The sequence below is a fragment of the Sceloporus occidentalis genome, unplaced genomic scaffold, assembly GCF_023333645.1.
Source record: "Sceloporus occidentalis isolate IW3139 unplaced genomic scaffold, rSceOcc1.0.p SCAF_27, whole genome shotgun sequence".
NCBI classification, from domain to species: Eukaryota; Metazoa; Chordata; class Lepidosauria; order Squamata; family Phrynosomatidae; genus Sceloporus; species Sceloporus occidentalis.
The window spans coordinates 10,556,930-10,584,882 of NW_028317007.1; the positions used below are offsets into that span (position 1 = coordinate 10,556,930).

At 39.9% G+C, this 27,953-nt stretch overlaps 1 protein-coding gene across 3 annotated transcripts; it reads left to right on the forward strand.

The window, feature by feature from the left end:
- The first annotated feature begins 3,851 nt into the window (after positions 1-3,851).
- On the forward strand, positions 3,852-27,689 carry LOC149299926 (tripeptidyl-peptidase 2-like). 3 transcript variants are annotated; one of them, XM_089485823.1, is made up of 30 exons: positions 3,852-4,013; positions 6,501-6,629; positions 7,119-7,214; positions 7,351-7,459; positions 7,610-7,730; positions 8,577-8,740; positions 9,366-9,520; positions 9,712-9,788; positions 9,879-10,006; positions 10,353-10,452; positions 10,915-11,063; positions 11,335-11,450; positions 11,672-11,840; positions 12,324-12,481; positions 12,675-12,751; positions 13,165-13,271; positions 13,413-13,567; positions 13,664-13,780; positions 14,175-14,275; positions 14,685-14,781; positions 15,383-15,520; positions 16,638-16,882; positions 16,967-17,045; positions 20,740-20,778; positions 21,919-22,070; positions 22,345-22,441; positions 23,990-24,120; positions 24,550-24,763; positions 25,676-25,795; positions 27,600-27,689. In XM_089485823.1, the coding sequence occupies exons 1-30, from the start codon at positions 3,852-3,854 to the stop codon at positions 27,687-27,689; spliced, it is 3,792 nt and encodes a 1,263-aa protein (XP_089341949.1). The 3 variants fall into 3 exon arrangements, with proteins under 3 accessions (XP_089341949.1, XP_089341950.1, XP_089341951.1); XM_089485824.1 differs by having other exon boundaries at positions 7,351-7,455; positions 7,606-7,730; XM_089485825.1 differs by lacking the exon at positions 20,740-20,778.
- Positions 27,690-27,953: the final 264 nt, after the last annotated feature.

Below are 27,953 nucleotides of genomic sequence, written 5' to 3' on the forward strand. Positions count from 1 at the left end.
CGTGTTTCTTGAAAGCAATAATATTACAAGTTATGGATATTAGATTAATAGGGACAGAACGTTGATCCAGGGATTTATTCTGATTGCCATATTTGGAGTCGGGAAGGAATTTTCCCCCTGGTATGGGGCAATTGGCATCTGCTTCATAAGGGTTTTTTTGCCTTCCTCTGGATCAACACAGTAGGGACACAATATGTATATAGGTTGAACTTGATGGACTTTGGTCTTTTTTCAACCTTATGAACTATGTTACTATGTTACTATGTTTGTCTACCACCCGCCTAGAAAGAACTCATTAGGCAGCTGGAAGATAATCAAATCGCATGCACCCACTGTGTACTTTGCATTATTCCAGAGATTCAAACAGACGGTTACTCTCCAACAGTATCAATGTAGCGGTTCTCGCTACGCGCTGATCGTCATGTGTCCAACTTCACATACAGTAAGGAAAACAATTTATGTGATCACAATGATTTGTTTTATAAACTGGCTCGATTATAGGCCGCACCCGATTATAAGCCGCACACTTAAAGTTTGGTGCTATTTTAAAGAAAAAACATTTTAAAGAAAAAATACACATTAGTGGAATAGTAAAACATTATTTTATCTAATGAACAGGAATCCATGTATTTTAACATTTTTGGTATTTATAATGCAGTTAGTCAGCATATGTTATATACAAACAGAAATTTGTAAAACCAAAACCAAAGCTTTTTTAAGGCCCCCCTTAATTCATAATGCACCTTACTTATAGATATGCCGCTCTGCCCCCTGATATGTCACTGCGTCCCCAAGATATGCCACTCTACTCCCTAGAAATGCCACTCTGCTCCCTAGATATGCCCCCCAACTTACCAATACACCCCCAGACTCCCTGGTGTCTAACAGGGCCAGCCGGTGGACATCTGCCGGCACTTCTGCCGGGGCTTCTATGGACTTCTTCCTCTGTAAACACACATACTTCACGTGTCATTGTTTCTCTTTTCTGAGGTCCCTTTTCCTTCCTCTGTAAAAAGTACCGTATTTGCTCGATTATAAGACAAATGCTCTGAAAAATACCCCTCGTCTTATAATCGGGGTCATCTTATAATCAGACCTCAAATAGAGGTCTGACTATGACACTAAGATCCAGATCCCCTGCAGCGCTGCTGGGGACCTGGATCCCCCTGTCTGGTAACCCCCCCAACTTACCGGTGCTTCTGACTCCCCGGTGTGTAGCCGGGGCAGTAGGTAGACGTCTATGCGATGCCCTGCGGGGAATTCTCTCTGACAGTCGGAGGGTGTATGCACGATGGATGCAGACAACCCCCGCTGCTAACCACACCTCCTTGCTGCTGCAGCGGAAGTTGCCTACGCGAATCGCGTAGACGTCTACCCGCTGCCCCGGCTACACACCGGGGAGTCAGAAGCACCGGTAAATTTAGGGGGGGGGTTAAGTGGTGGGCATAATGAATTTCTGTAGGCAGAGTGCTCTATGATATGCCTTTTAACCCCCGTGATGCCACTCTGCCTCCAGATATGCGTTTTAACCCCCCTTATGCCACTAAAAAAAATCTCCTATAGGGTCATCTTATATTCAGGCTTTTTCTTTCTTTCCTAAATGAATATTCAGATTTTGGGGGAATCGTCTTATAATCGAGCACATACAGTACTTATGTAGGCAGTTGGCTACATCTTTATTTATATAACTTCATTAATTTGTTTTTAATCTAGTTATTCCGTGTCTACATTCTCTTATTTCATTTATATATCTAAAAAATATATTACAAATATATAACAAATTTGCCAATTTCATTAATTTGTACGTTTGTCTGAAAACAAGGAAGAAACCCCATTGGCAGAAATACGAAGCAGAGAGCTCTGAATTTTCTTTGGTTTTTTTTCAATCTCACTCTCTCTCAATGTCTCTGTCTTCTTTCTTGCCTTTCTTTTTTGTCTCCTTTAACCTGGCCTCTGGAGCGCATCTGCAAAAATACTGAGCCTATGTACACACCCTCTACCCCAACTGGAGGAATCGGGGAAAGGCTCTACCCGTGGGTCATGCCATGGCTCTGGCCTTTTGTAGAAGTACTCCAAGAGGGCATAGGAATTCAGACAGATCCGTGGAGAAAAGATGTATTATTATGTCCTAGCAGATGTAATAGCGTGCCCTAGGAATTTTCCACCGGTGAGGACATTTCCACTGACAGCCCAGAGTCCCCATGTCAGCAAGAGCCAGCTTGACTGATCAAGGGTAATGTGCTATGTAATCATCTGCAATGAGGATCGATTTTCCAGGAGGAAAAAAAAGAATGAAACTAGTAAAACAATTAATTAAAAATTATTATATAGAATTCTAAAAGGTGCCATCTCAGAGACATCCCTAAGGTCTATAAAACACTCTGGAGGAGTAGAAAAATAATTTTAAAAAAGTGTAAAAAAAGGTGGGCAAGTACCGTGTATTCTTCCCACTAGAAATTAAACAATGTAGAATGTAAAGGAGCATTTTGGCCCACTTTTTTTTTTTTTTTTTTTAGAAGTTGTACCTTGCTTGTGAATTAAATCCTTCATAAAACTGAAGAAAAAAAACAAAACTTTTTTCCCCAATTTAGTTTTGATTATCCATACTAGATGTTGGACCATAATACCAATTAGTAGCAATAGAAAGCTGTATATGTTCTGAGAAAAAACCCAATATATAATTTGCGTGGGTTCACTAACCATGAGAAAAAGGAAAACATGGTTAAAGAAACATATGCTTAAATGAACACGTTCATAATGAGGTTAGGTAAATTTGCCATTTTACTCTTTTTTACTGAAGGTTGACTCACATAAAAGCACATACTTTTGACTTTCTATGGCCACATCATATTTGTAGTCAAAAGATAATGAAGTGTTCCCAGGAAAATAATGAATGAGTCAAACTCTTACATGTTTAGGAATTATTTCTTAGAAGGGGTTGGGCAGTACTAGGAATGGTGTTTAATGCTATATTTAGTTTTATACATGTTACATTTGTTAGAGCAGGTGGAACTGCACCTTTATACATTTGTTGTGGAACACTTTACCCTCTTGGGTCCAAGTGTGAACATAACCATACTTCCTTATATTTCAAATGGCTTCTGACGAGCCCTGCTGGCTGATCGCATGTACTGCAATCAGAGGCGGAAGGCAATGGAGCTCTGCTTGTTGACCATTCAGTGGTAATGCTCAGTAAAATATTTTTTTAAATTTGTTTGCTCTTTTTTGACATATTGTTCATTATAAACGACAGACTATACATTAAAGTGGTATGAACAGAAAGCCCTATTTGTCCTTGAAAAAAAAAATGTATAATGTGTGTAGGTACACTAAACATGGAGAAATAAAGATATGGTAAAAACGGCAAAAAAGCTTATTTAGGGTCATAAAGGGCTTAAACCATGTAACTATTAAACACATTCCCTTCACAACTCTCCCTTTGGTGAATAGAACACTTTGCAACGGTCAGAGAGCATTTTATAGATTTCCCAACTGGAAACGACAATAGCAACGGAAGATGCAGCATGTTAGAAATGAAAACGTTCAAAAGCCGCTGCATGTAAACGATGTCGGCGCTCTTCATCTATTTCCCAAACAAATCAACTTCCTGTCCTGTTTTGAAGACCATTGGTCGCTAAACCCTATAGAAGGTCTTCACAATAATGGCTCGTGTAGCGGAGACAATACGGTATTTACGGCTTAGAACGCGTTGTAGAGCACTGCGAATTGCGGATAGGCCCGTCAGGAAGTGCCGGCTCTGAGTTCCTGCGTTCTGATTGGTTGCTTTTGGATTGGTGGGGGTGAGCTCTTACCTGTTTCCGTTGCGGCCTCTTCTCTTCCTTGTCATGATCATGGCTACCGGTGTTGAGGAGCCTTTCCCTTTCCATGGGCTTCTACCCAAAAAAGAGACCGGAGCCGTTTCCTTTCTGGGCCGGTACCCGGAATATGATGGCCGCGGAGTCCTCATTGCTGTGTTGGATACCGGGGTAGACCCGGGGGCTCCTGGCATGCAGGTAACCGTAGTGTGTGTTTTGTTTTGACCTGAGATTTTTTTTTTTTGCTCTCCAGAAATCTCTCCCGAATGCATGAAACGGTCTAATACTATATTGTATTATTATAAATACATAACACGGTCAGTGTCATTTTACAATATCCGATCACCACATATCACTGCTGCTGAATAGGACACACTGATTATTTACCATATGGGGAAATAGCTTTAATAAAATGGCCATCTTGCTTTTGATGAAGACATCGTAATTTAGAACTTCTGGGCAGGAGACCTTAGATTTAATGTATGTGTTCATTTACTGGGAAGGCGGTAGATAAGCGGAACAGCAGTAGTGGTAGAGGCTAATACAGTGAAGGAATGTGAACATGCAGAGGATAGGTTGAGAACAATGACTGATTAAGGTCTGTTTTTACAGCTCGCAAAATGGGTTCTGATCGTCTGTTGAGCTGCTTTTATTATTAATAAAATATTATTTATGATATAATGAGTTGGAGTAAGCTGCATTGCAGTCCAAAAAACAGTTATTGGCAGATTTGTAAAAAAACAAAACAAAAAAAACCCACAGGCTTAGGAGTAACGCCATTATAACTGGCATAGGGGCAGGGTTTCAGGACAATGGCCGGACATGGATAGGAATCCTGACCTTGTCCTTAAGCCCCGCTGGGATGTTACTCTCTATTTCTAGATTGTAATGTTACCATCGTCTGTTTTGAGGCATCGGTGTAATACGCTATACAGACAATAAGCGAGCAAAGCTGATTTTCTCAGTGTATGGAGCTCTCTATTACTGTAGTCATCGCAGTGCTGAAAGGCATCACACTTACTAATAGGAATTCGGTTTAGTGTCATATTTTTTTTTTTAGATGTCGCATAGTGTAACATAGTGTGCTATTGTTAATTTGTTAATAAATAACCAGATTAATAAAGGTTGAGGGACAGATTTCCAGACAGAAAGGAATTACAGAAAAGGAGGGGGGAACCTTGGTAGAGGGTGTACATTAAGTTCACCAATGTTCAGCTGTATAGTGAGGTGTGTGTGTATGTAAATATATTTATACACACGCACATATATATCAGAGTTCGGCAAACCCTAGTCACCAGGTTGTCATGACAACTAAAAATCACTTCCTGGTGGCCTGGAATCACGGTAGCTGCTCTCCCTTCTTGGCTACAGGGGGTGCTGAGGCGGTTGCCGTGGGGGCACAGCATCCAAGCGCCCGTGTTAGTTGACTCCTCGGTGGTAGAGGGGCAGCAACAGGGAGCTGGCGTGTAGTGCAGACAGGTCTCTGCGGATTAAGAGAGGGAGAGGGGAGCAGTGCATGTATAGTGTTACAGTCAATGTGAGTCCATGTGTATGCATAGTGCCAGTCAGTGTGTGTGTGCGTGTGTGTGCACGCGTGTAGTATTAGTCAGTGTGACTATGTATAGAACCAGAGCCGGTGTGTGTACGTACAGCGCCATTCATTGTGTGTGTGTATAGTGTTAGTTAATGTGTGTATGTATAGTGTTAGTTAATGTGTGTGTGTGTGTGCACTGTAGTATAGTGTGAGTATGTATAGTACTAGTGCCAGTGTGTGTATACTGTTAGCCAGTGTGAATGTCTAGTGCCAGAGTCAGTGTGTGTAAGTGTATGTTGTTGGATAGTGTGTGTATTAGTGTGGTGTAAGCATATGAGGGCATGATGTGTGTGTCTGTGTTACTGTATGGCATAAGTGCGAGTGCATATAGTGGTAGCGTGTATATTAATGTGGTTTTAGCCCTGATCTATATATGTATTTTATATTTGATTTTGCAACACTGGAATATATTATATAATCTGTTATATATATATATATATATATATATTTTGTCAACTGCAAAAAAAAATAGAAATCTGAAGAAATTTATTAACATATAAATAAATTAAATACATTTAAATAAATAACATTTACTTACGAGATATGGTACAGCACAACACCCATCACTATGGTTCTTGAGTAAGGCTCATTGAGAGCCGACACGTTGGACCTTCACCAAGTCAATACATTTTATAAAAAGACCCGCTGAGTGCATCAACTTTATTTGCTGTATGTGTGTGTGTATGTATATATGTATGTATGTGTGTATATATATATATATATATATATTATAAATTATTCTTTCTCATTTAAAGCATAAAAGAAAGAATAATACACACTACTTCAAATATAGACCTACAAAGTGAGTTTGTTTCTATCAAATTGAAACTTGTGTTGTATTTGGCAATATAAAAATCCAGTGGCGTGTTTGTAATAATGGCTGAAGGAAATCAGGTTAGCAGGCTTTATAGTAAACTTCAGAAGGAACTTGGAGGTATTTTGGGATAATAAAGATACTTTGTGACCCAGGAGATAGGTGGAAAGACGATAGGAAAATAACAGACCGTAGCAAAGGGAGATGTTCCTTTGTGACTGGCTGCAGAAACGCATCTTCTGGTACACCGCGTGATTTCATGTTTTTGTCTTGTCAGATAACAACCGATGGGAAACCAAAGATTATTGATATTATAGACACGACTGGAAGTGGTGATGTAAATACCAGCACAGTGGTTGAACCTAAAGAAGGAGTCATCGTGGGCCTTTCTGGAAGGGTATTAAAGGTAAAAGCACCTTAACATTTCTTTTTAAATCTGCTGTAATAGTAATAGAACTGTTCATGGGCTCTGCTGATCATTGCACCATAGATTCATGGTATATTACTCATCCTGTTTCATTAATAGGGGAACCTTTACAGTTAGTTATTTATACCATGCATAACCTAGCAAGTAGAGCTGCAGCCTCACCAATAAACTGATGCATTTATACGACTTGTGGCACCTAAAGGTTAGACATGGAGGCGCAACACCCTTAACGCTGAGAGAGCTATGCTTCTATTCGCTAAATATCACTTGGCAGCCCTAACTGTTTAAGATACGTAGCTCCTGGAATCCAGCAGTAATAAAAGATGCCTACAGTCTTTTGCAGAAAGAATCCATCAGCCACAGACCACTATGTCTCGCCCTGGAAATTGTTCACGCTTATTGGGACACATTGGCTTTTAGACACATCAGAGATTTTATGCTAATTGTCAATTTTCAATCCTGCTATAGGTTCCTGCAAACTGGGTAAACCCTTCAGGCCAGTATCACGTTGGTGTTAAAAATGGATTTGATTTCTATCCAAAAGCACTCAAAGAACGGCTGCAGGTAATGTGTACATAACAAATAAATTTAATCTGTTTCGTTTTTAGAATGCGTATTTTTTTTTATTTTTTTTTTTAATAATAAAAAATCCATTGAAACATTTGTGTTTTGTAATAAGTTACTTTGTTCGACGTTTTAGAAAGAACGTAAGGAGAAGCTCTGGGATCCCATCCATCGTGCGGTGCTTGCTGAAGCCTGCAGAAAGCAAGAAGACTATGATGCCAACTTCAATTCCCAGGCTCAGGTTAGTATGGGAAGTGATTTTAAATAACACCATTTCCCAAATCAATACTATAACAAAACATAATGTGATTCCTACAATTGCTGCTTTAAGACTTCAACATAGAAGGAAAATATGCGTTAAGTGAATTTTACTATATATTATCACCCCTAGCTAGGAAAACTAATAAAGGAAGATCTTCAAAGCCAAGTTGAAATGTTGAATTCCTTTGAAAAAAAGTACAGCGATTCAGGACCTGTGTACGACTGCTTGGTGTGGCATGATGGCGAAACATGGAGGTAAAACACCATTTTTACTTATTTAACCTGGTTCAGAAAGTAGTGAGTTATACATGACCATGTCATGGAACATGTGCTGCGGCCTTTGGAATTTTGCAAGTCATCTTTCAACTTCAATTTTGTAATATTTTTTATTAACATGCTCTACTAATCATGCTGCCTCTATGAGCTTAAAAAGTCGGTGACATATTATATTCATAGAATCTCATGAAGAACAACCAAGCACCAGGAATCATTGTTAAGCTAGGGTGGTATAAACACCCTATAAAGTACCATGGAGTGAGTAAGAATTGCTGCCTGGGGTCTATGGTTCCCCTGCTAGACACACTAAGCAGCCCTTTACGGAGCTGGTTCGTGGGCCTGGCAGTGAACTCTATATAAAGTTGGTTTGTATGTCCAACAGGCAAATATATGAAGTGCAGCCTTTTCTTCCTATGTGCCACTGAGAAGGGGGTCATGTGACCCCGCAGGGTGGGGGGGGTTAGGATGGGGTCACCTGACCCTGCAGTATTGGTGCGGCACCTCTTGATGTAGGAGCCACAAAACGGAGACAACTGTGCAAACGTTGAGCCTTGTCTTGTAAAATGGACAGTTTTCATGGGCTCCAACACATTTTATTGTATGGATTCTTAAGGTATTGGAGTAAGAAAATGAGTCTATGGAAGCTGAGAAGCAGGTTAAATCGATGGGAGTAGCAGCAGCCAATTGCGACTATACATTCAGTGGGCTTCCACTAACCCCGCTACCTGTCAATTAGTTACCCGATGTGAATAGTCTGCATTTAGTGGCTGCTCTAGTACTGTGTTCAGGTCACTCTTAATATGTTTTCCCTTTGTTTCCTCCTAGAGCTTGCATGGACACAAGTGAATGTGGAGACCTTGAAACCTGCAAAGTGCTATCCAATTACAGAGAGGCCCAAGAGTATGGATCATTTAGCGCTTCAGAAATGTTGAATTATTCTGTAAACATCTATGATGAAGGGAACTTACTGTCCATTGTGACCAGTGGAGGTGAGATCTCAACTCATGAAATGAATTAACCGGTTACTTTGACATGTGACATAACGTTTAATTAAAAGGGGACTAATACAGTCCAAGTTTTTGCAAGATATTCACGACCAATTTCTCACGCTGCTCTATAACATATTAATCTTGTTGTTTTGACTATATTCGTTTATAAATCTTGCTGCTACATCACATTAAATTGCAAGGATGTGAACAATACTTGCCATTAGATGCAAATGTCTTCTAAAACAATGCAGAGTCTTAGGAGGTCTGTTACAACTTCTTGTTGATCATCGGAAACCAAGTAGGAATGTATGAAATGAACTAGCTACCCCTTTTGGAGGCAAATGTGAAATCAAAGTTGCAAAGTCCAAATACCAAAGTTCTTGTTTATCTCTGTTGTATTCCGATTCCTTTTTATAGTTTGATGGCACTGTTCCTTGTTTTTGTAACATAGTTACTATAATATATGTGAGACGTGACTTATTTGTTTGCGCAGTAAAAGTAATAAGCACAAGCAGCCATTTTTTTTTCACCAGTAAACATCTTATAGTTAATGCAGGTGACAGGTAAACACAATGACTCCTATCACTATTCTATTTTATTAAGCAAACTTCTCTCTTGTCTACAGGTGCTCATGGCACACATGTTGCCAGCATTGCAGCTGGATACTTCCCTGATGAGCCCGAGAGAAACGGTGTTGCCCCAGGAGCACAGATCCTTGCCATAAAGATTGGTGACACTCGGCTGAGCACAATGGAAACTGGCACAGGACTCATAAGAGCGGTATGGCCTCTGCCAGTTTTGTACGAATATGTTGCCTGGTTTTGTATTTTTAAATCCTATGTCCCTTTCTAAATTAAGTCGGTATGTGTGTGTGTGTATGCGTATATGGAAATACATGGAGGCATGATGACGCTGAATGCTGTTTGAGAAGGAATGCTTTTCATTGATTAGGGTGTTTTTCTTTTCAACAGATGATTGAAGCAATCAAATATAAGTGTGACCTTATTAACTATAGCTATGGTGAAGCCACCCACTGGCCAAATTCTGGGTATGTTTATTTCACAGTGTGAGTTACAAATATCCACTGCAGCTGCTTAATGTTCGGGTAACATTATTTTTATTTCGGTCGGGTTTTCAGGAGAATATGCGAAGCAATTAATGAGGCTGTGTGGAAAAACAATATAATCTACGTCTCAAGTGCTGGAAACAATGGTCCGTGCCTTTCTACAGTGGGCTGTCCTGGTGGTACTACCTCTAGCGTGATAGGTATGCTGCAGATCTAAGCCGTTTGTGCCGTGCGTGGCCGTATTTTAAGAACCTGCTGAAACTGATGTAATTTGCTTCTCCGTGGTATGTGAATTCATAGGGGTTTTGTAGAAAAAGTGATTTTGGTGCAGTCTAGAACTGATGAAAAGTGCAGGAATCTCTGTTTACTATAATATGCCCGAAGGAGATACCTAGGTGGTCTTGAAAGTTTGCTATCTGTCACTTTTTATTGGCTAACTAAAATGCATCATTTGCTGTGGTTACTTTGGTGATTGCTTCAAGATAACTCCTTGACTCCCATAACCTCGACGTTGGACACATCAGTAACAATTTATTTTTGCCTTAGGCGTGGGTGCTTACGTTTCACCAGACATGATGGTTGCAGAGTATTCCCTTAGAGAAAAGCTGCCTGCCAATCAATACACATGGTCGTCAAGAGGTCCCAGGTATGTTACAGATATGAAGCGTACCCAAGAGCTTATTGCCAAACCATTAAAGGTTATAATTGTCTACATAGTTGCCCAGTGACTTTAATTTCTAGACACCTGAAGCAGTTTGACAGTTCATGATAAAGCGTTCACATGCTTTCACATTTGTGCTAAGCAGCAATTATTTTGGTATCTGTGTATGACCTCTCCTGTTGCATCTTATTAAATGTAGTTAAAGAGACTGTTTAATGTCCTTGACACCCCCACATTAGAATACATATGAAAGTCCATATGATGGCTGCGGTGTCCTTTTTAAGGAATGGACAAAGTGTTCCTTTTTAACAAGTCTCTCGGTCCCTACCTTTTCAATAGTAATTCTGATGTGGCTGTTAATCTTCTCCAAAGTTTGCCATCTGTTTGTTTTATTGGCTAACTGAAATGCATCATTTGCTGTGATTGCTTCAACTTTTCTGTTGCTAGTACCGATGGTGCTCTTGGAGTCAGTATAAGTGCCCCAGGAGGTGCTATTGCTTCGGTGCCAAACTGGACGTTGAGGGGAACCCAGCTGATGAATGGGACGTCCATGTCCTCTCCCAATGCTTGTGGAGGCATTGCTCTAGTATTATCAGGTGACTAAGGACGAGTATTATAGCCGGTGTATACAGTCTACCCTTATAACAGAATATGCTTAATGTGCTGTTGCATGAAAGGAAAGACGTAGGGATAAATAAAATAATGGCCTACAAGCTGGGGTAGGGCACAAGAGAAACTGGGAAAATTAAAACTGTCATAGATGGCAATTAATACACATTGCAGAGTCTCAACTGGGTGGTATGTCTGAAGATTGTTTCTTGGGCTTTTGTAGCTAAAATATATATATATATTTATATATTTATTCAGGTCTTAAAGCAAATGGCGTCCAGTACACTGTGCATTCAGTGAGGAGAGCGCTGGAAAATACTGCCATGAAGGCTGACAACATTGAAGTGTTTGCCCAGGGACATGGGATTATTCAGGTACTGCCTGGCTATTTGCTTTATTATTTTAATCATGACTTTCTCGCTGGTACGCTAGAATCTTCCAGAGGAGGAAAGGCAATATTGGCGAGCGATGTTTTCAGTAATAGGCTATCTCTGCCATTGGTTAGATGGAGTGTACTTTAGTTAATCTCCTTGCACCATTGTATGTCACTATGGAGTATTTGTGTCCCAGTAGACTTTTGTTTCTCTTTTCCTAGGTTGACAAAGCCTATGACTACCTCATGCAGAACACGTCCTTTATCAACAAAATAGGTTTTACAGTTACTGTTGGTGGTGGCCGTGGCATCTACCTCAGGGATCCCGTTCAGGTCTCTGCGCCATCAGACCATGGTGTGGGCATTGAACCATTCTTCCCAGAAAACACAGGTGAGTTGATTCTTGTGCTGAGTATTATCTTTTCCAAGAAAAAAAGATACCATATTTTCCTGAAAACATTTTAGTTCTCGGTAATCAAAGATCTTCTGAGAAGGATTGCAGTCTTTTTGGGTGCAGGAATAACCCGCTCCTGTTTTGTAGCGCTTCATTCAGGTATGCTCTACCAGCACTTTTAAGTAACCTCCAGTAGTACTCAAAAACCATTTCTAATACTATAATATATTTTAAAATGACAAGAATTAAATTGGTTGACACTGCTGGGTTCAGCTAAACGGTTTCAGCAGTGGTCAGCCGGTAGGACCTTGGTATCGACTCTGAAGTAGCAGAACAAGTCTAACATTGCTTAACAAAAAATGTTATCATGCGTGCTGTCCTAGTATCCTCCTGAATCTGGTATTTCTTGTGTGCTTGTGTGTGTGTGTTTTTATTTATTTTTGTATTGCCACCCTTCATATGTGTCTGTTTTTGTTGCAGAAAACTCTGAACGAATATCCCTACAGCTTCATTTAGCTCTTACATCAAATGCAACCTGGGTTCAGTATCCAAGTCATCTAGAGTTAATGAACCAATGTAGACACATTACTGTCAGAGTGGATCCACGTGGCTTACGAGAAGGAGTGCATTACACAGAGGTAAGCCTAAACATTGTTTCATCAATATAGATTACCAAGTTTGCTTATTTTTCCCGATGTAGAGACTGAGACCTTAATCAGTCCTTTGTATGCAAAAACCATTTGATGCAAGCTGTGTTCATGGTAAATATTTTTTAAATCACTAAACTGCTGTTGAAGTCCGTGTTGAGTGTTTTTCTTATCTTCTTCCTAGATTTGTGGTTATGATATATCTGCACCAAACTGTGGTCCATTATTCAGGGTCCCTGTAACGGTTATCATTCCAGCAAGGTAGGTTTTATTAATGTGCTATAACTAAACTGTAGAAACATACTGACATCAATAAAGCTTATGTCCTGTGACTCGATGGCATACATTTTCATTAAAAAGTTGGTGGCCACTGTCTTAATTTGCCTAAAAACTTGAAAGCAGGGTCGTGTTACTCTGTGCATTTGAGTATAATTCACCGCATGAGAGGTCTGACACCCTCAATGGACCATTAATGCATTTGTGAAAAAGGAACCAATATGTGAAAAGCTTAATTCAAGTGACGTTTTGCAGAAAAGAAAAGCATCTGTACTGGAACATCAACCATCAGCTTCCATGCCACATACGATGGTTTGGTCCTTAATCTCTGCATTTACATTATATTAAGGTAAAAATGTTAATGTAAGTGGAAGCCTAATGTGGCGATTTCCTTTCAGTTTGAATGAGGAAGCCACTTATGATCTGGAATGTAAAGACGCACGTTTCAAGCCTGGTCAAATTCGAAGACACTTCATTGATGTTCCTCAGGGAGCCACATGGGCAGGTAAGAGTTCTGTGAAATGCGGGAGATACTTTTGTGTGTCAACAGTCTAGGCCTAACTTTTTAACCTTTGGGAAAAAAAAAAATCATCCGTTTGCTGCAAATCCTCTAGGTCATGGTATTTTTCTCCCCATTTTTCTTCAGAGGTTACAATCACTTCAAGGTCACCTGATGTGTCTTCCAAATTTGTTCTGCACACTGTGCAACTGGTGAAGCAGAAGGCTTACAGGAGCAACGAGTTCTATAAATTCTCGTCTTTACCTGAAAAGGGCTCTGTGACTGAAGCCTTTCCAGTGTTGGTGAGTTCTGCCGCACTTTCTTTTTTATAATTGATGATTATGTATGATTTTTGGGGGGTTCTTATAGCCACACGTTCTCTGTATTTTGCTTTATAGAGTGGGAAAACCGTTGAGTTCTGCATCGCCCGCTGGTGGGCGAGTCTCAGTGATGTCACCGTTGACTACACGGTTTCCTTCCATGGCCTCGCCTGTGGTCTGCAGCAATTAAATATTGTAAGTTTGTCTTTATGTATTATCTCTCTTAACCTGTAACAAAGTTAATCTCACTAAATGCATGGATTTTGTGTTTTTAAAATGTAAAAAAAAAAAAGTACATGTTTGAGAAGAATCTTTCACTATAGTGTTGCACGCTTAATAAATATATATATATATATATATATATATATATATATATATATATATATATATTTAGTGACATTTTACCTTAATGAAAATGTTACTTTTGGTACTTTATCATGTAAGTGATAATTCCCTGCCTCCTAGAGTATAACTGACTACGTTGGAGTCGGTAAGCGTGTGACTGAAATAATTTGTTTTTGAATTTAAAACTATAAGAACGTACTCGTATTTTGAGTTTTAAAACTCCGGTTTGTGTTCCTGCTTGCAGCACGCATCAGAAGGCATTCATCGCTTTGATGTGTTTTCTACGTTAAAGTATGAAGACTTGTCTCCCAGCATTAGCTTGAAAAATTGGGTCCAAACCTTAAGGTATGTTCTTTGTAAACGAGACATCAGTCTTGGAGCGCACTCTTTCCATCTTCATTCCCGTGTAAGTGAAAGCTTTTATCTTTTGTGGGTTATGGTAGTGACTTGTTGTTTGTTTAAAAGCTCTTGGATGTCATCGTGTACGTTTTTACACGTGGAGACAGAGTTCTCGTTGTGTATCGTTGCCCGGCGAAGCAAATGTAATGTGATCGCACAAAATACGTAGGGACCGGAATGATTTTGGGTTTGTGTTGTATATTTAATGAAATATTGAAGAGGATGGTATTAAGAAATTGAACTTTGTTCAGTGAACATGGTTTGATATGTATGTGTATGGTGTTCTATCAATTGACATGAGAAATTAGAGTTTGTATGAGCGTGCACATACTTCATTTTCCACGTCTCATTGCAGACCGATCAGTGCCAAGACAAGACCCTTAGGATCTCGGGATATATTGCCAAACAACAGACAGCTATATGAAATCATTTTAACATACAATTTTCACCAGGTAAGTGTGTTTGTTTAATTTTTGTCCATCCATGTTCTGCCGCCTTGGAAACATTGTACAGCGGAGTAACGGAAATGTTCTGCAGTCTCACTTCTTTCTGTGAGTGTTGATGTTTTTCTTATGCGTTACTGAAATGTGTCATGTATTGTAACAGTGTCCCAGACTAGTTGATTTTGATTTGGGGTCTTGCATTATGGAGTGGTGCTTCCTCAGGAGCACATCAAATCCATGACTGGTCCTGTCTGTCTGTCTTTTTAATCTAAGCGGATCAATTTAATTAATTTTATTGTCCTACAATGATTAACGCTTCTCGGCAGAAGCAAAAAAGATGCTAATATATATTGATATTGTATTTAAAACTAATACTGTCCCTTTTATATATATTTAATAGCACAATGTTCAAATAATCTTTAGACGTACTTATATTGATGTCTTATCATTTATGGTCGAGATGTATCTTTTGAAAAAGGATGGCTCCTTGCAGACCTTGAGCCCCACATGCATTTATTTTGCAAAAAAGCACTAGTTCCGATAATGATAGGAAATGAACTTTTTACTCCTTTTATTATAATACTTTGCCCAATATTTATTTATTTCTCAGCCTAAAAGTGGAGAAGTTACCCCCAGCTGCCCGTTACTCTGTGAATTACTCTATGAATCTGAATATGACAGCCAGCTTTGGATTATTTTTGACCAGAACAAACGACAGATGGGCTCCGGAGATGCTTACCCCCACCAGGTACTGAGCACTACACGGCAACTTGTGATTTTAGTCCCTTAACGTTAAAGTGTAGTGCAGTATTCTTATTTTAACATTTAGAATTATAACATTGTGTGTATTTATCGTTACATATGCATAAAAAATGGTTCCGTGTAAATGTGAGGCAGAGTGGGGAAAAAAAGGATCTGCCTTTTTAATGTTACTTTTTTCAGTCCTCTATATTCAGTCCGCACAATTGTATAAAATAAGCAACAGTAGCTTTGCGCGTAATAAAGTAACTGCCTAAAGTGTATAAAATATGTCAAGGTATCCCGTCTTCCTATTGTCAGGATCTGCATGATTATTCCTTCCCATTATTTAATACTTGATTTAATTAGTAATGGTGGGGTAAAGGAAAAAAGAGAAAATTAGGACATTGATCACATAGTGCAGATACTACCCAATGCCCCACACTGTCCCAACTATCAGCTTTCAACAGGTCGACTTTTAAACTAATTGTCTTCAAAATTATTTTGCTTAAAGCTGTGGCTGCAGCACTTAAGGAACTCTTTTGGCGCTGCGGGTGTATTAACACCCAAATCATGCTGCATTCTGGGACCGCATCGTAGTGATAACTTCACGTAGAGGCATAATATAAATGTTTGACTGTAACAATGGTGACATTGCAATTCCTGCATGTAAATGGCAGGTCCCCTTTAACGGGACATCGAAGCGATCGTTTTCCGGGGGGTGGTTTTGGGTGACTATAGGTGGTAAGACGACATGGTGGATAGACAGGAGAACCTGCACAGCAGTCTTAGAATATTTGATATATACTTTCAGTAACGATAAAGTAAGAAAAAAAAACAAACAACAAACGTCCATGATTTCTGGAAGCCTGCTGAAACTAAGAATCGCACATAAGCAAAGTCCCTGCATGAGGAAAGATTATGGAGAAAAGATAGACTGGGATTTAAGAGTCCGATGTTGGATTTTTTGTAACTTCCGCAGGACACTTTTTTTTTTTTTTAAATGTTTTAATTTTTTTATTTTAATTTGCTGATGTTAAAAACCTTAAAATAGTATGGTATTTAGTTCTTTATAAATAAATTAATGGTATTATAATAAAACTGGCAATGCTTTGTTTTAACTGCAGTATTCCGTGAAGCTGGAAAAGGGAGACTACACAATCAGAATGCAAGTACGTCATGAGCAAATAAGCGAGCTGGAGCGTCTGAAAGACCTGCCGTTTGTGGTGTCTCACCGCATGTCCAATACTTTGAGTCTAGACATATACGAAAGCCATACCATGGCTCTTTTGGGGAAGAAAAAGGCCAACAGTACCACGCTTCCACCAAAGCATAGCCAACCTTTTTTTGTTACAATGCTGCCGGACGAAAAGTGAGTAGCGTAATGTCACTATGCATGCGCTCAGAAATGCAAATCCGTTTAGCTGGGCTTATTGTTACGCTCCCTTTTTTACAGAATTCCCAAAGGCGCCGGGCCTGGCTGCTACCTAAGTGGCACGCTAACGCTGTCAAAAAGTGAACTGGGAAAGAAAGCTGTAAGTATTTCATGAAAATCTTTCAATGCTAGAGATATGCAAAATACATTGTACGTCCAGTGCCAGAATCTGGTATTTGTTAAGCCTCGCTTTACATATTAATCATTCATAAATATACTAAAATATCTTGATTTTGTAAATTTAAAAACATATTTTTCTTTTAATGGACTGCATTTTGCAACCACTAAACCACCAAAGGGATGGATATATATGTGTGTGTATATACCGTATTGGCTCGGGTATAGGCCCCGATACGCTCAGACAGCCTCCCCTGCCAGCACTTTCCACGGGGGGGGGGGGGGTCTAACCGCACGATGCGTTTTACCTCTGGCACCGGAAGTTGTATGCGCGTATTGCGTAGATGTCCCCCGCCGGCCTCGCAAGACACCCGGGGGGCAGAGGAGGACAGTGGCAGCATGTCTCGGGGGGCAGAGGAGGACAGTGGCAGCATATCTCGGGGAGGGAGGACAGTGACAGCATATCTCGGGGGGGGGGGGGGGCAGAGTGGCAGCATGTTTTTTTGGTGCTTTTTTTAAAGAAAAAAACTTTTTCTTTAAAAAAGCACCAAACTTTTAGGGGGCGGCCTATATCCGAGCCAATACGGTGTATATATATATATGTATATGTGTGTATATATAGGTGTGTGTATGTGTATATGAGAGAGATCTATCTCTACACAATTGGAGGATATTTGGAGATATTTGGATTATGGATCTGATGTTTAGCAATACAATTAGTTGCTCAAATTAATGGGAAAAACAACCAACCAGTTCACATGAATATACAAATGGAAGTGGTGTGAACACATTGCGGTTGCATTGCAATAGTAAAATGTGTACATTACTGTCAGTGGTTTTTTGGATTGTTTTCTATTTACTATTTTGTGTTTTATTAATTAGTATGTGCAGAAGAGTATTTTAACTATAAAGTGTCAGTAGTTAATATTCCTGTAGCGCCAGAACCCCTTAAATCAAATTAAATCTCTCTAAAAACCCTGTAATTGCGGAAATTGTCGGTCACGCAGGGTGGGACATAAAGCACATTGTGCACTATGATCGGGACCTTGCCCGTCTGTTCCAGCTCCTATACTCTAACCACACAGAGCAACCTCACATCCATTCCCTGCCGGCCGGCCGACGCTCCGCCTGACTGTCTCCGCATCACGTGAATGTATTTTTATTTACGTCGATGTGATAGAGATGTACACGGAACCCTGATTCTGTAATTAAAGGCACAGTGTTATAAAAATACATAACAGAACACGATGAAAAGGCAGCTTCTTAGGTAGACATGTATCTTTTTTAATTTTTTCTTTATTTTAGTTTTTTTTCCCTCTGCCTCATGGGTTGCCAGGGTGAAGCCTTGCAATTGACTTCATAATATTTAGCTGTTATAATTCTCAGTCTAGGTAGACCTTCTTTATAGTCCTTCCCAGCAATGCTTGAATTGTGTCCATAGCAAAAAACAGTATACAGGATGTGTGACAATTGTGTACCTTCCCTATGATGATCCAGTGACAGTGGCCCAAGCTGTTTGTCGGTGTAGTGAACCTAAGCCGTGTATACCAAATGAGGCTTCGATACAGACGAGATAGGCCTTCTCTCGTCACTTCCTCGGCCTACACTAGACAGTAACAATATGGGCATGGGTTGAAACGTGCCATGGATCGCAACCATTTTAGGTTCATGGTTTGGATTCCTGCTAAAACTTTTGGTATAACATATACTCATCAACACACATAACGTGAAGCATTTATTGCTATCGGTAAGAAGCTACCCAGGTGGAATTTGTATCGGGCATGATGCTTTCCGGACAAGCAACAATTAATTGTAGTGTCGAAAAGCTGATCAATTATAACAGCCATGCTGGGTTCCTCCAAAAATCGATTTCTTCGTACTAGTCTCACTTAGCAAATGGGTCAAACTCAGTTGCTGGTTTATATTTTGAGATTGCTTTTAACCAGCAGACGTGAAAGATTCCCTTATGATTATTGATGATACTATCATTAATTAAAATAACTGCGTGAATGGGGATGGAATAGAATTGCCTGCGTGCTCGTATTGTCCAGCCTTCCGTATACGTGATCTCCCATTGTAGCAAGTCTTTGTTCGGTTTGGTGATTTCCAGTGCCGCCCTTTTTGGTAAGCGATCGGCACATCTTTTCCTTTATTTCCTACTTTATGATTTTGACGGCTATTTGTGAAATCTATGTGGTTATGCAAATATTTATTATCTTTGTTTTCATGCCGTAAATCAAAATGTAATCATTTTGCAACATATGCGTATTGATTTATATTTTTAGGAAACCGGGGTTGCGTATGTTTCCGCTAACATGTCGGCACAAAACTATACAAAAAAAAAAAAAAGGAGCGTGCAACCTTAAAAGCCTAAAAGCCATACGTATTCAGATTCCTGGGTTGCTGCTAGAATAATAGCCATTAAATACATAAAACAAATCAAGAATTCAGCCTGTACTCTGTGAATACCATTAATAAAACGCCTATGAAGCAATTGACTTCATAATATTAAGCTGTTATAATTCTCCTTTGTGGTAGTCACACTATATGGCCATATATTGCATAGCCCGCCACTACATCAAAGTACCCCAATGTTTAATGCGTCCCACCTAATTTTTCATGGCTATGTTGCTTGCCAAGGAGCTGAATCACTGGGACTGCTTTGCATTTTAACCCAAAAGAGAAGCTCAATCAATTAGAAAGCCTTCTCTGTCACCCATATTTCTGTATGCTAGTTTTCATGTCAGTGTCCAAATCTACATTGTGGTCAGACAAATGTAGCTAAAAGCAATGCCATGCCTCCTGCTGCCGGACCCCCTTTGCTGTCGCGTTCCTAGTCTGGCCAAGAGCTTGAATGTCCGCAGAAGGAAAGCCAGCTAGTTACCTGCCATTAACTGGGCTTAGTGCAGGTTGGTTACGAGCAATCCATTGTATCCACTTTCAGAATGGTTGGGGAAAAATAATAGTTCGTGTCCTGCATTTTACTTTACTGTGCTGCTAAGGTTGTAATTTAACAGCAACTAAAAGTACCACACTGAGCTGGTGCTTTATGGCAATACTAACAAAGTCCTGCCTACGTCAAGAAGTTCTTTCCTGCTTAGACCTTTTTATCAGTGGGAGCGGCCCAGCGCGTGATCAAGAGTGAGACTTATTTACCCCAAAGCAGTATGATACAAAAATGGATAAATTCTTTTTTGTATATAAACAAACATTTCAAAATCTCTATAAGGCTCTGTATAGAATGCCTTTTGTATTTAACTGGCTTTATTCTGACTCTTTAGCAAATGTAAATAGAGCATCTTAATACACCTCGGGGATACAAGTCTATAGGAATGATAGCAGATGTACGTTATTTCTGTTTGATGTATACAGTCGGTGACAATTTACCTGCTTCAGTCGGCTTGTAACCTCAGGGATGCAACCAGACCTAATATTTATAAAAGCATTGCAATTATACCGCGGCACTGGCCTGTTCTAAAACAATAGCCCCTGAATGACAATAACCACCTCTGGTTCCATTCTGTAAGTGGAGTAATTCCAGTTAGCCACGATGCGCTCACGTTGGCCGCCCCCACTGGTTGCACCTCTGTGTCTTCTTGCTTTAGCCCATATCCTTGCGCTATAGCCATGCCTTGAAGTCTGCATGTTTTCTTACAGTATGTTGTTCTAACTCCCAGGGGCAGTCGGCAGCAAAGCGCCAAGGAAAATTTAAAAAGGTACTGATATCAGTTATTGTCACATGCTTTACGTACAATCTTTGCTCGTACTGTTAGACAATCAAGACCACCAAAGGTAGACTATAGTATATGACCGTTCTTCCTGATGTTTCCCCACCAAGTAGCCTCTGTAAGAAGTTTGCTCAAGCAATTACTCCAAATGGCAACCTTTACTTTAACGTGTAACCGCAAACCAGCTGGTTCGTTCTTTCGTTAAGTTCTTTGGCAACTTCGTGATAATTATATTTGAGTGTGCATACAGTCTCTAAATCAGGGCTATATTGCATTACGTTTATTTATAGTGACAGCAGACTAGGTAGTGCTTTTATAACAGGCAGCCTCGGGAATGAACAATTTGACACGTGTTAAGGCATACTGGTGCAGAAGGAGAAGAGGACCCTGGGCTTGTGAGCTTACGCTCTATTAGGGATATCTAGCAGTCCAAAGTTCATCTTAGCGGGACCCCTCTGGTGGAGAAAGTACCTGCTGGAAGTGTCTGTGCTGATGTGAGGAGATGCTGAAGACATTACCTCTAAGGGGGCTTCGCGGATAAGTTATCTCAATCGGTTACCCGTCCGTCTAGTGAAGCCAGACATGCTACTTTTGTGGTACTATGACTTCAAAGGTCTGGTTGAATTTGCAATGTTTTGTCTAGTAAGCGAGGTGACTTTTGAAAATGAAGCAGATGGCGATATGTTTTGCTCATCCCCCAGAACATATGGTTGGGTTGGAAAAGAAGTGTCCAATTCTGCAGACAACTGACCTAAAATGTTAGGCCTGTTTGGTGCTGCTGATTCTATGTGCTTCTTGGGTTAAACAGAAATATACTTTATTGTACTATTCGTAACTTTTATATGGTCCTAATCCATATCGCTTGATGGTGCCGTTCTTCTAGCGGACTTGGTTTCGGTACTACTTCTTAACTAGATGAGGCAGCTCCTCAGCTCCGTCTACTTTCATTGCGTTCAACTTTAAATATGTATCCTACTTGTTTGGGACATTTGCTTGGTTTAAGAACGTGCACGTCACTTCCGTCCGGGGATTTTTTTAATTCTTAGATGCATTTATTTGCACCTGTATATTAAGAGGTACGCTCATTTTTATTTTTTTTTCCCAACATGTGACTTTTTTCCCCCCCAGGATGTAATTTCTGTTCATTACCATCTGATACCATCTACCTCCAAGCTGAAGAATGGAAACAAGGAGAAGGAGAAAGAACCGGAGAAGGAGAAAGATGTTAAGGAAGAGTTTGCTGAAGCGCTCAGAGACCTAAAGATTCAGTGGATGACTAAGTATGTTCACAGCATCAACCTATGATGTGGATTTGTTTATTCATTCACTAAGTTCTTAAATATGGTCATGCCACATGGTCTCTTAATTATATGATTAATTGGTTACTTTGGTAATGGACGTTCTGGTGGTGGTGATTAACCTGTGCTGGGATTATACAGCACCAAATGCAATTTAGCTGTATACGAATAACTATATAATGTCGGTTAATGCTTGAAAATAGCAAGCAAATGTCTGGTGTCGCTTTCAAAACCCCCCCCAATATTTCATCTGCAGGCTTGAGAACAGTGATCTCTTTGGTGAATTGAAAGAATCCTTCCCAAACCATCTTCCGCTGTATGTTGCAAGACTCCAGCAGCTGGATTCTGAGAAGGTAATCTGATGGTCGCTTTGTAAAAGTAGAATGTTTTCGTTTATTGGATGACATTGTTGCCTCTGGCTCATTGCCGGCTCTGTTCTGCATAAATCAGATTATTGGTTTTTAATTGTGATCAGCGAGTAGGGTTCTACATCGGTCTGGGCAGCTGTGTCCTTCCAGTGTAAGGGTTGGCTGAAGATGAAATTTGTAGTCTCACATATCCAGCCTCAATTCATGCTCCTAATAGTTTGCCTCTTACCATTTGTTTTAGTTGTGTGTGTTTGAATGTGTAAAGTGTTGCTTTTTGTATTGTACTGCTAAGATCTGATTTATATGTTGTGATGTACAATTTTATCTTGCTGCACGTCAATAGAAGAAAGTTACTGGATACACGAGGGTGAGTGCACAGCATAGTAATAGATATGTGCGCCATAATCTTCACTGGTGTTCCCCAACTTGACAGATGTTTTGTTTGCATTCTGGAAAATGGTTGACTTATTCCACCAAAACAATCTAACTGGTACATGTCTGAACATACCAGGATACCAGTCTTCAGGAGGACAAAGAATTACTATTTTATGCACCTTCACATGGGATAGGCAAGAACATGCTTTGCACCGTCGGCTAGAAATGCCGGCGTTCATGTAGGTACACAGTAACTATCTCTGCTTACAAGACAGGCCCTGAGTCATTTGTGCCAAGTTATTGCCGTAAGACACATTAACCCTGGCAACATGGGAATAACTACATGCTTGACTCTCAGCTAAGTAAAATGGCGTTCTGTCACCTTTTCCCATAAGGGCTTGTAGTCTCACTGGTTTCGAGATGTCATAGCCAGAACTCAAGCCAATGTCTCCTAATAGCCTCTCGCTGAGCAGTGATGTGCGTATTGACCCTGTTTTGGGATCAACTATGGAAAACTGAAAGGATGGTAGTCTTTAAGTTCTGGATATCATTGAACATAATGTAACGAGAGTATTTGTAGCCTACCGCCAGTGTTCTTACTGTTAAACTGAAGGGGCAAACTCTTTTTTGAAGTTGACACCGGTTAGCAAGGGGTCGCTATATTCCCAGTGCTGGAAACGATAAAACAGTATCTAGAAGGACCAAGTGGTGACGCGTATCTTAAATGCTAATCGGATAACCTTACAACTAACTGCACCTGAAACAGGCAAGATGTTATGTATGCGCATGAATTTGATTTAGTTCATGCATGTTTCTATTTCATAATTTTTTTATGTTTTTATTTTTTGCATTTGCTAGTTTACTATCTAGATTAACTGTTTTAAACATCAAACCTCATGTTTTCCTTTTCCTTCCTTCTAAAAAAATCTCAGAGAAGACTTCAAGAATTGTGTCTAGGAAAGTGTGCACATCTTAACATTAACAGACCTAAATTTACACTAACCCTAGATTGACTCAACTGCTATATGGTAAAAGTTAACCCGAAGTTGTAAAAAAAAAAAAAGTTACTGCCTTATTGTATAAAAACAGGATTCATAGAATTGATCAATGCATTTGCATAATTGTAAAATGATTTCTTGTAACTTTTAACCCATTCAGGAACGTCTGAAAAGACTCAATGAAATAATCGATTCTGCTAATGAAGTTATTTCCCGAACTGATCAGACGGCTCTAGCAATATTTTTTGCCATGAAGACCGATCCTAGACCGGACGCAGCCACAATAAAAAAGTACCTAACCAGTAAATATTTTTGTTTCTGAATGCTTTTGCTGATATATATCTGTGCACACGTGTAAATGAAAATGCCAAGCTATCTTGGTGTATTTTGGCTGCATTCCAAATATCTTTTCCTAGGGAGACAGGGGCCGATCAGCCCACTTGGCTTTACCTGCCGTCAGGGCCAGAAGGTGCCAGCCTTCACCTGGAGGGGAAGATTAATAGAACAGCCTCCCATCAGGACTAGTAGAGGCCAATACAGTTAGGGAATTTAATTGTGGGTGGAATAGGCATACAGCTATCCCAGATTCAAGACAAGGCCAGTCGCTGATTAAGATGCGAGTCTTTACATGAGAACAGATAGGCATACTGGGTGGTCCGAATGGTTCTTATCTGCTGTCAGATCCTATGTTTCTAATAATATTAAACCTTGTGTTTGCAGTGACATGGACAAGCAAAAGAATACCTTGATCGATGCTCTGTGTCGGAAAGGCTGTGCCCTGGCAGATAAGGTTCTCCACCTGCAGTCTGAGGATGGTGCTGCTTCCTTAGACACCGAAGGAAGAGATGATGATGATGACCAGGAAGCCGTATTGGAAACACTAAATGAAACTTACTGGGAAATGGCAAAATGGGCCGACCTTAGTGACACAAAGGTACAACCAGTCGCTGTTATTTTCCCCTAAATCCCCAATATTCTCCATATGCAGATGTTTCAAATAGAATGGAATGATTTAAATGTCCTAATTGTTGGCACGGTGTCTGCCAAGGCTAGAAGTCTGTACTGTGTAGCAATGCCTGTGAGCCGAAGCTGTGATGACAGCACGGCAGATGGCATACAGGAACTAAAACGTCAGTCATCACCAGCAAGGCTCTGAAACTGAAGCTGCTTTCTGAAGGCTACTATGGGACACCTTTTGATCCCTGATTAGGAGTGCATCAAATCACTTTTTTTATTTTTTATCAGTACTTAATTGCATTCTGGACTAAGTGGTCTGTCTGTTCATTAAAGGTCGGTGGTTCCAAAATTGGACCTTCGATATCTTAAAAGCAGCTTGTCGCTAATTGTGCAGATATGGTGTATTTGTGTTTTCATGTCTGTCAGAGGTTTCTCTTGCAGACTGTTAAAGGGACAGCGAAGGACGGGGGGGGGGGTTAATCTGTGTGATGAGTAAGAATAGTATGAGCTTGGAAGTTCTCACTCCAAAGGTTTTACATTGTTGCTAAACCTAAGTCATTTATGGGTATCCTAAATGTTTGTAGCAAGGGTGTTTCATCTGCTACAAAAACGGTTTAAAGGGACAGTTTACGGTTCCGGACACCCCGATTAATAAATAATGAATAACATTTGAATCGGCCCATTGGACCAGCGCTGGGGCTGACTAGCGGTAAGTATAACACGCGCAGGGCGATACGTTTGGCTGAACACATCTCCTGCATGCAAAATAGCTGGAGGATGAGGAAGGGATTCTGCACAATCTTCCCATGTATCCTGTGTCTGTCTTTTAACATCCAGAAAAGTTTGTGGTTGATGTGGTTTTTGTTTTTTTTTTTCTTGTCTTTCCAAGGTTTTGCCATTTGTCTACAAGCATGCTGTGGCAAATAAGTTATATGGGCGAGGGATTAAATTTGCAATAAAGCTTGTAGAAGAGAAGCCTACAAAGGAGAACTGGAAAAACTGTGTTCAGGTATGACCTTTTGCTTCAAGCAGAATAGTCTGACTGCCATATCAAGCTGGCTGGCCCTAGACTTCTTTTTGAAAAAAAAAAAATGTAGATTGACCCTTTTCCCACTTTTTTTAATTTCTGTTCTAGTTTTTAAAAAAAAAAAGAATTTACCAAATGTATCATGTTTTGGTTTCTCCATTTTTTGGGTCTTTTGTTATTAAGCATCTCGCTGTAAAAATTATTTAATTCTCTGTGCCGCTAGAGTCTGAATGATGGGCAAATTTCATTTTGGGGCAACGGGAACTCTATATGGGGGAAAAAAACTATCTGGAGATTTCAAAAGCTGTTATACGAAACCAGTCTGAAAAAAGGAGGCCAGGGGCATAATGGGATACACACTAATAATCGGGGAGAGAAAGGTAGTAAATGGTGTAGTTCCTAAGATATTTGCAGTAGGAGATCTCCAAGTAGTTAATAGACATATTGACAGTTTTTCTGTGCTCTGTTCACTTGACAGGCCAGCATAATTTAGTGATGAATACAGCCTTCATTCATATTTAAATGATGTGTAGTAGACGTTACTCTTTCTATCTATGTACATACAAGCTCTAAGGATACCTATATGAGGTGATCGTGAGACAGTCTGAAAAATGTGTTTCACTCTACTAACTTAAGGAACGGGTCCGCCTGGTGGACCCATTCTATGGTTGCTATGGGGATAAGCCTTTTTATATAAAATCTTCATTTTGTGTCGCTATTGTTAAACCTGCATGGCAACTATTCCCTCCCACTGTCATTTAGCACATTTCTGTCTCAGTTGCAGCAATTCTGTAACTTAACCTGTTTTCCTTTCTTATATTAAAATATATCCGTCCGAAACCAGAACTAGAGAGAAAACCATTAGCGTAAAACGGTGTTTTCATTGCTGCTTTCCATACTTTAAAGGATAAAAGCATGTGCTCGAGCGTCCTTTGACAGCAAATAACCATTCTGGCCCTCTAGTCTACCCACATGTGAAGACCTCTTCCCTGTAATTAGTCCCGGTCTCAACTTAGATTCAGCATAGCCTTATACCTATCCCAGGCATGTTTACACTTCTGCTGGGTGGCTGTTCCACGCAGTTCCTTTCAGTAAATACACTTCTTTACATTACATCTAAGCCTCTGACCTGCTAGTTGTTGGACTATGACCTCTTGTTCTAACAATTCTCCTCCTTTTGTGATAGACGTTGCCTCCTGTAGTTTGTTAAACACCTTTACATATTTAAATGTTTCCACCACATCTCCTCTTTGTTGTCTTTTCCCTAAGCTATACATATTGATCTCCCTTTCCTGATGCATTTTTATTCTACAAACCGTTCACCGTTTTTGTAGCGCTCCTCTGAACACTCTCCAAAATGTCAATATCCTTCTGGAGATGGGGTCTCCAGAGCTGTACACGATACTCTCTGCTACTAAAGCCACTCGTTATACAGCCCATCGCTCTGCACCGCCTGCTTAAAATCTCAGAAATAATTACTCCAAACTACCTCTCTTCTGTTCTTACTGACCCTACAGTACCCCCAATGCATATACTGCCCTGAGATCTTTACATACGTGTCCTTGGCTGTGACCAGCCAGTGGGTGAAAAAAATAGTGGCTCATTGGACATCTGACTTTTTCTTTGATTATTCACACAAATATTTTGCCATCTAACAATAAAAAAAAAAATAGAATCTTTTCAGTGTAGTATTTTTTTTTTTTTTTTTGTTTTTTTTTTTTCTCAGCCCTGTCATTTTGCTCTAATTTTATGTAATTAATGTAAATATTTTTTTCTTTCCGTGCAGCTCATGAAATTGCTTGGGTGGACCCACTGTGCGACATTTACGGAGAACTGGATCCCCGTCATGTTCCCGCCAGATTATTGCATTTTCTAAAACGTCGCCAACATATCCAGCCATTTTATATAAAATACTTCTAAACGAGAATATATCAAGATCTCTTTGATTATTTTTTTTTTTTGTTTGTTTTCTTGCGCATGTTTTCATTATTGAATGGCAGTCGTTAAATGATGTGTATTTATTAGCAGATGTACAAGGTGCACATTGTGTTATCTGGGATGGGTTTCTTGCATGTCTAGTTGGCAATTTTTAACTACATGATTATAAAATAAGTAGGATTTTACAGTAAACACACCTTTT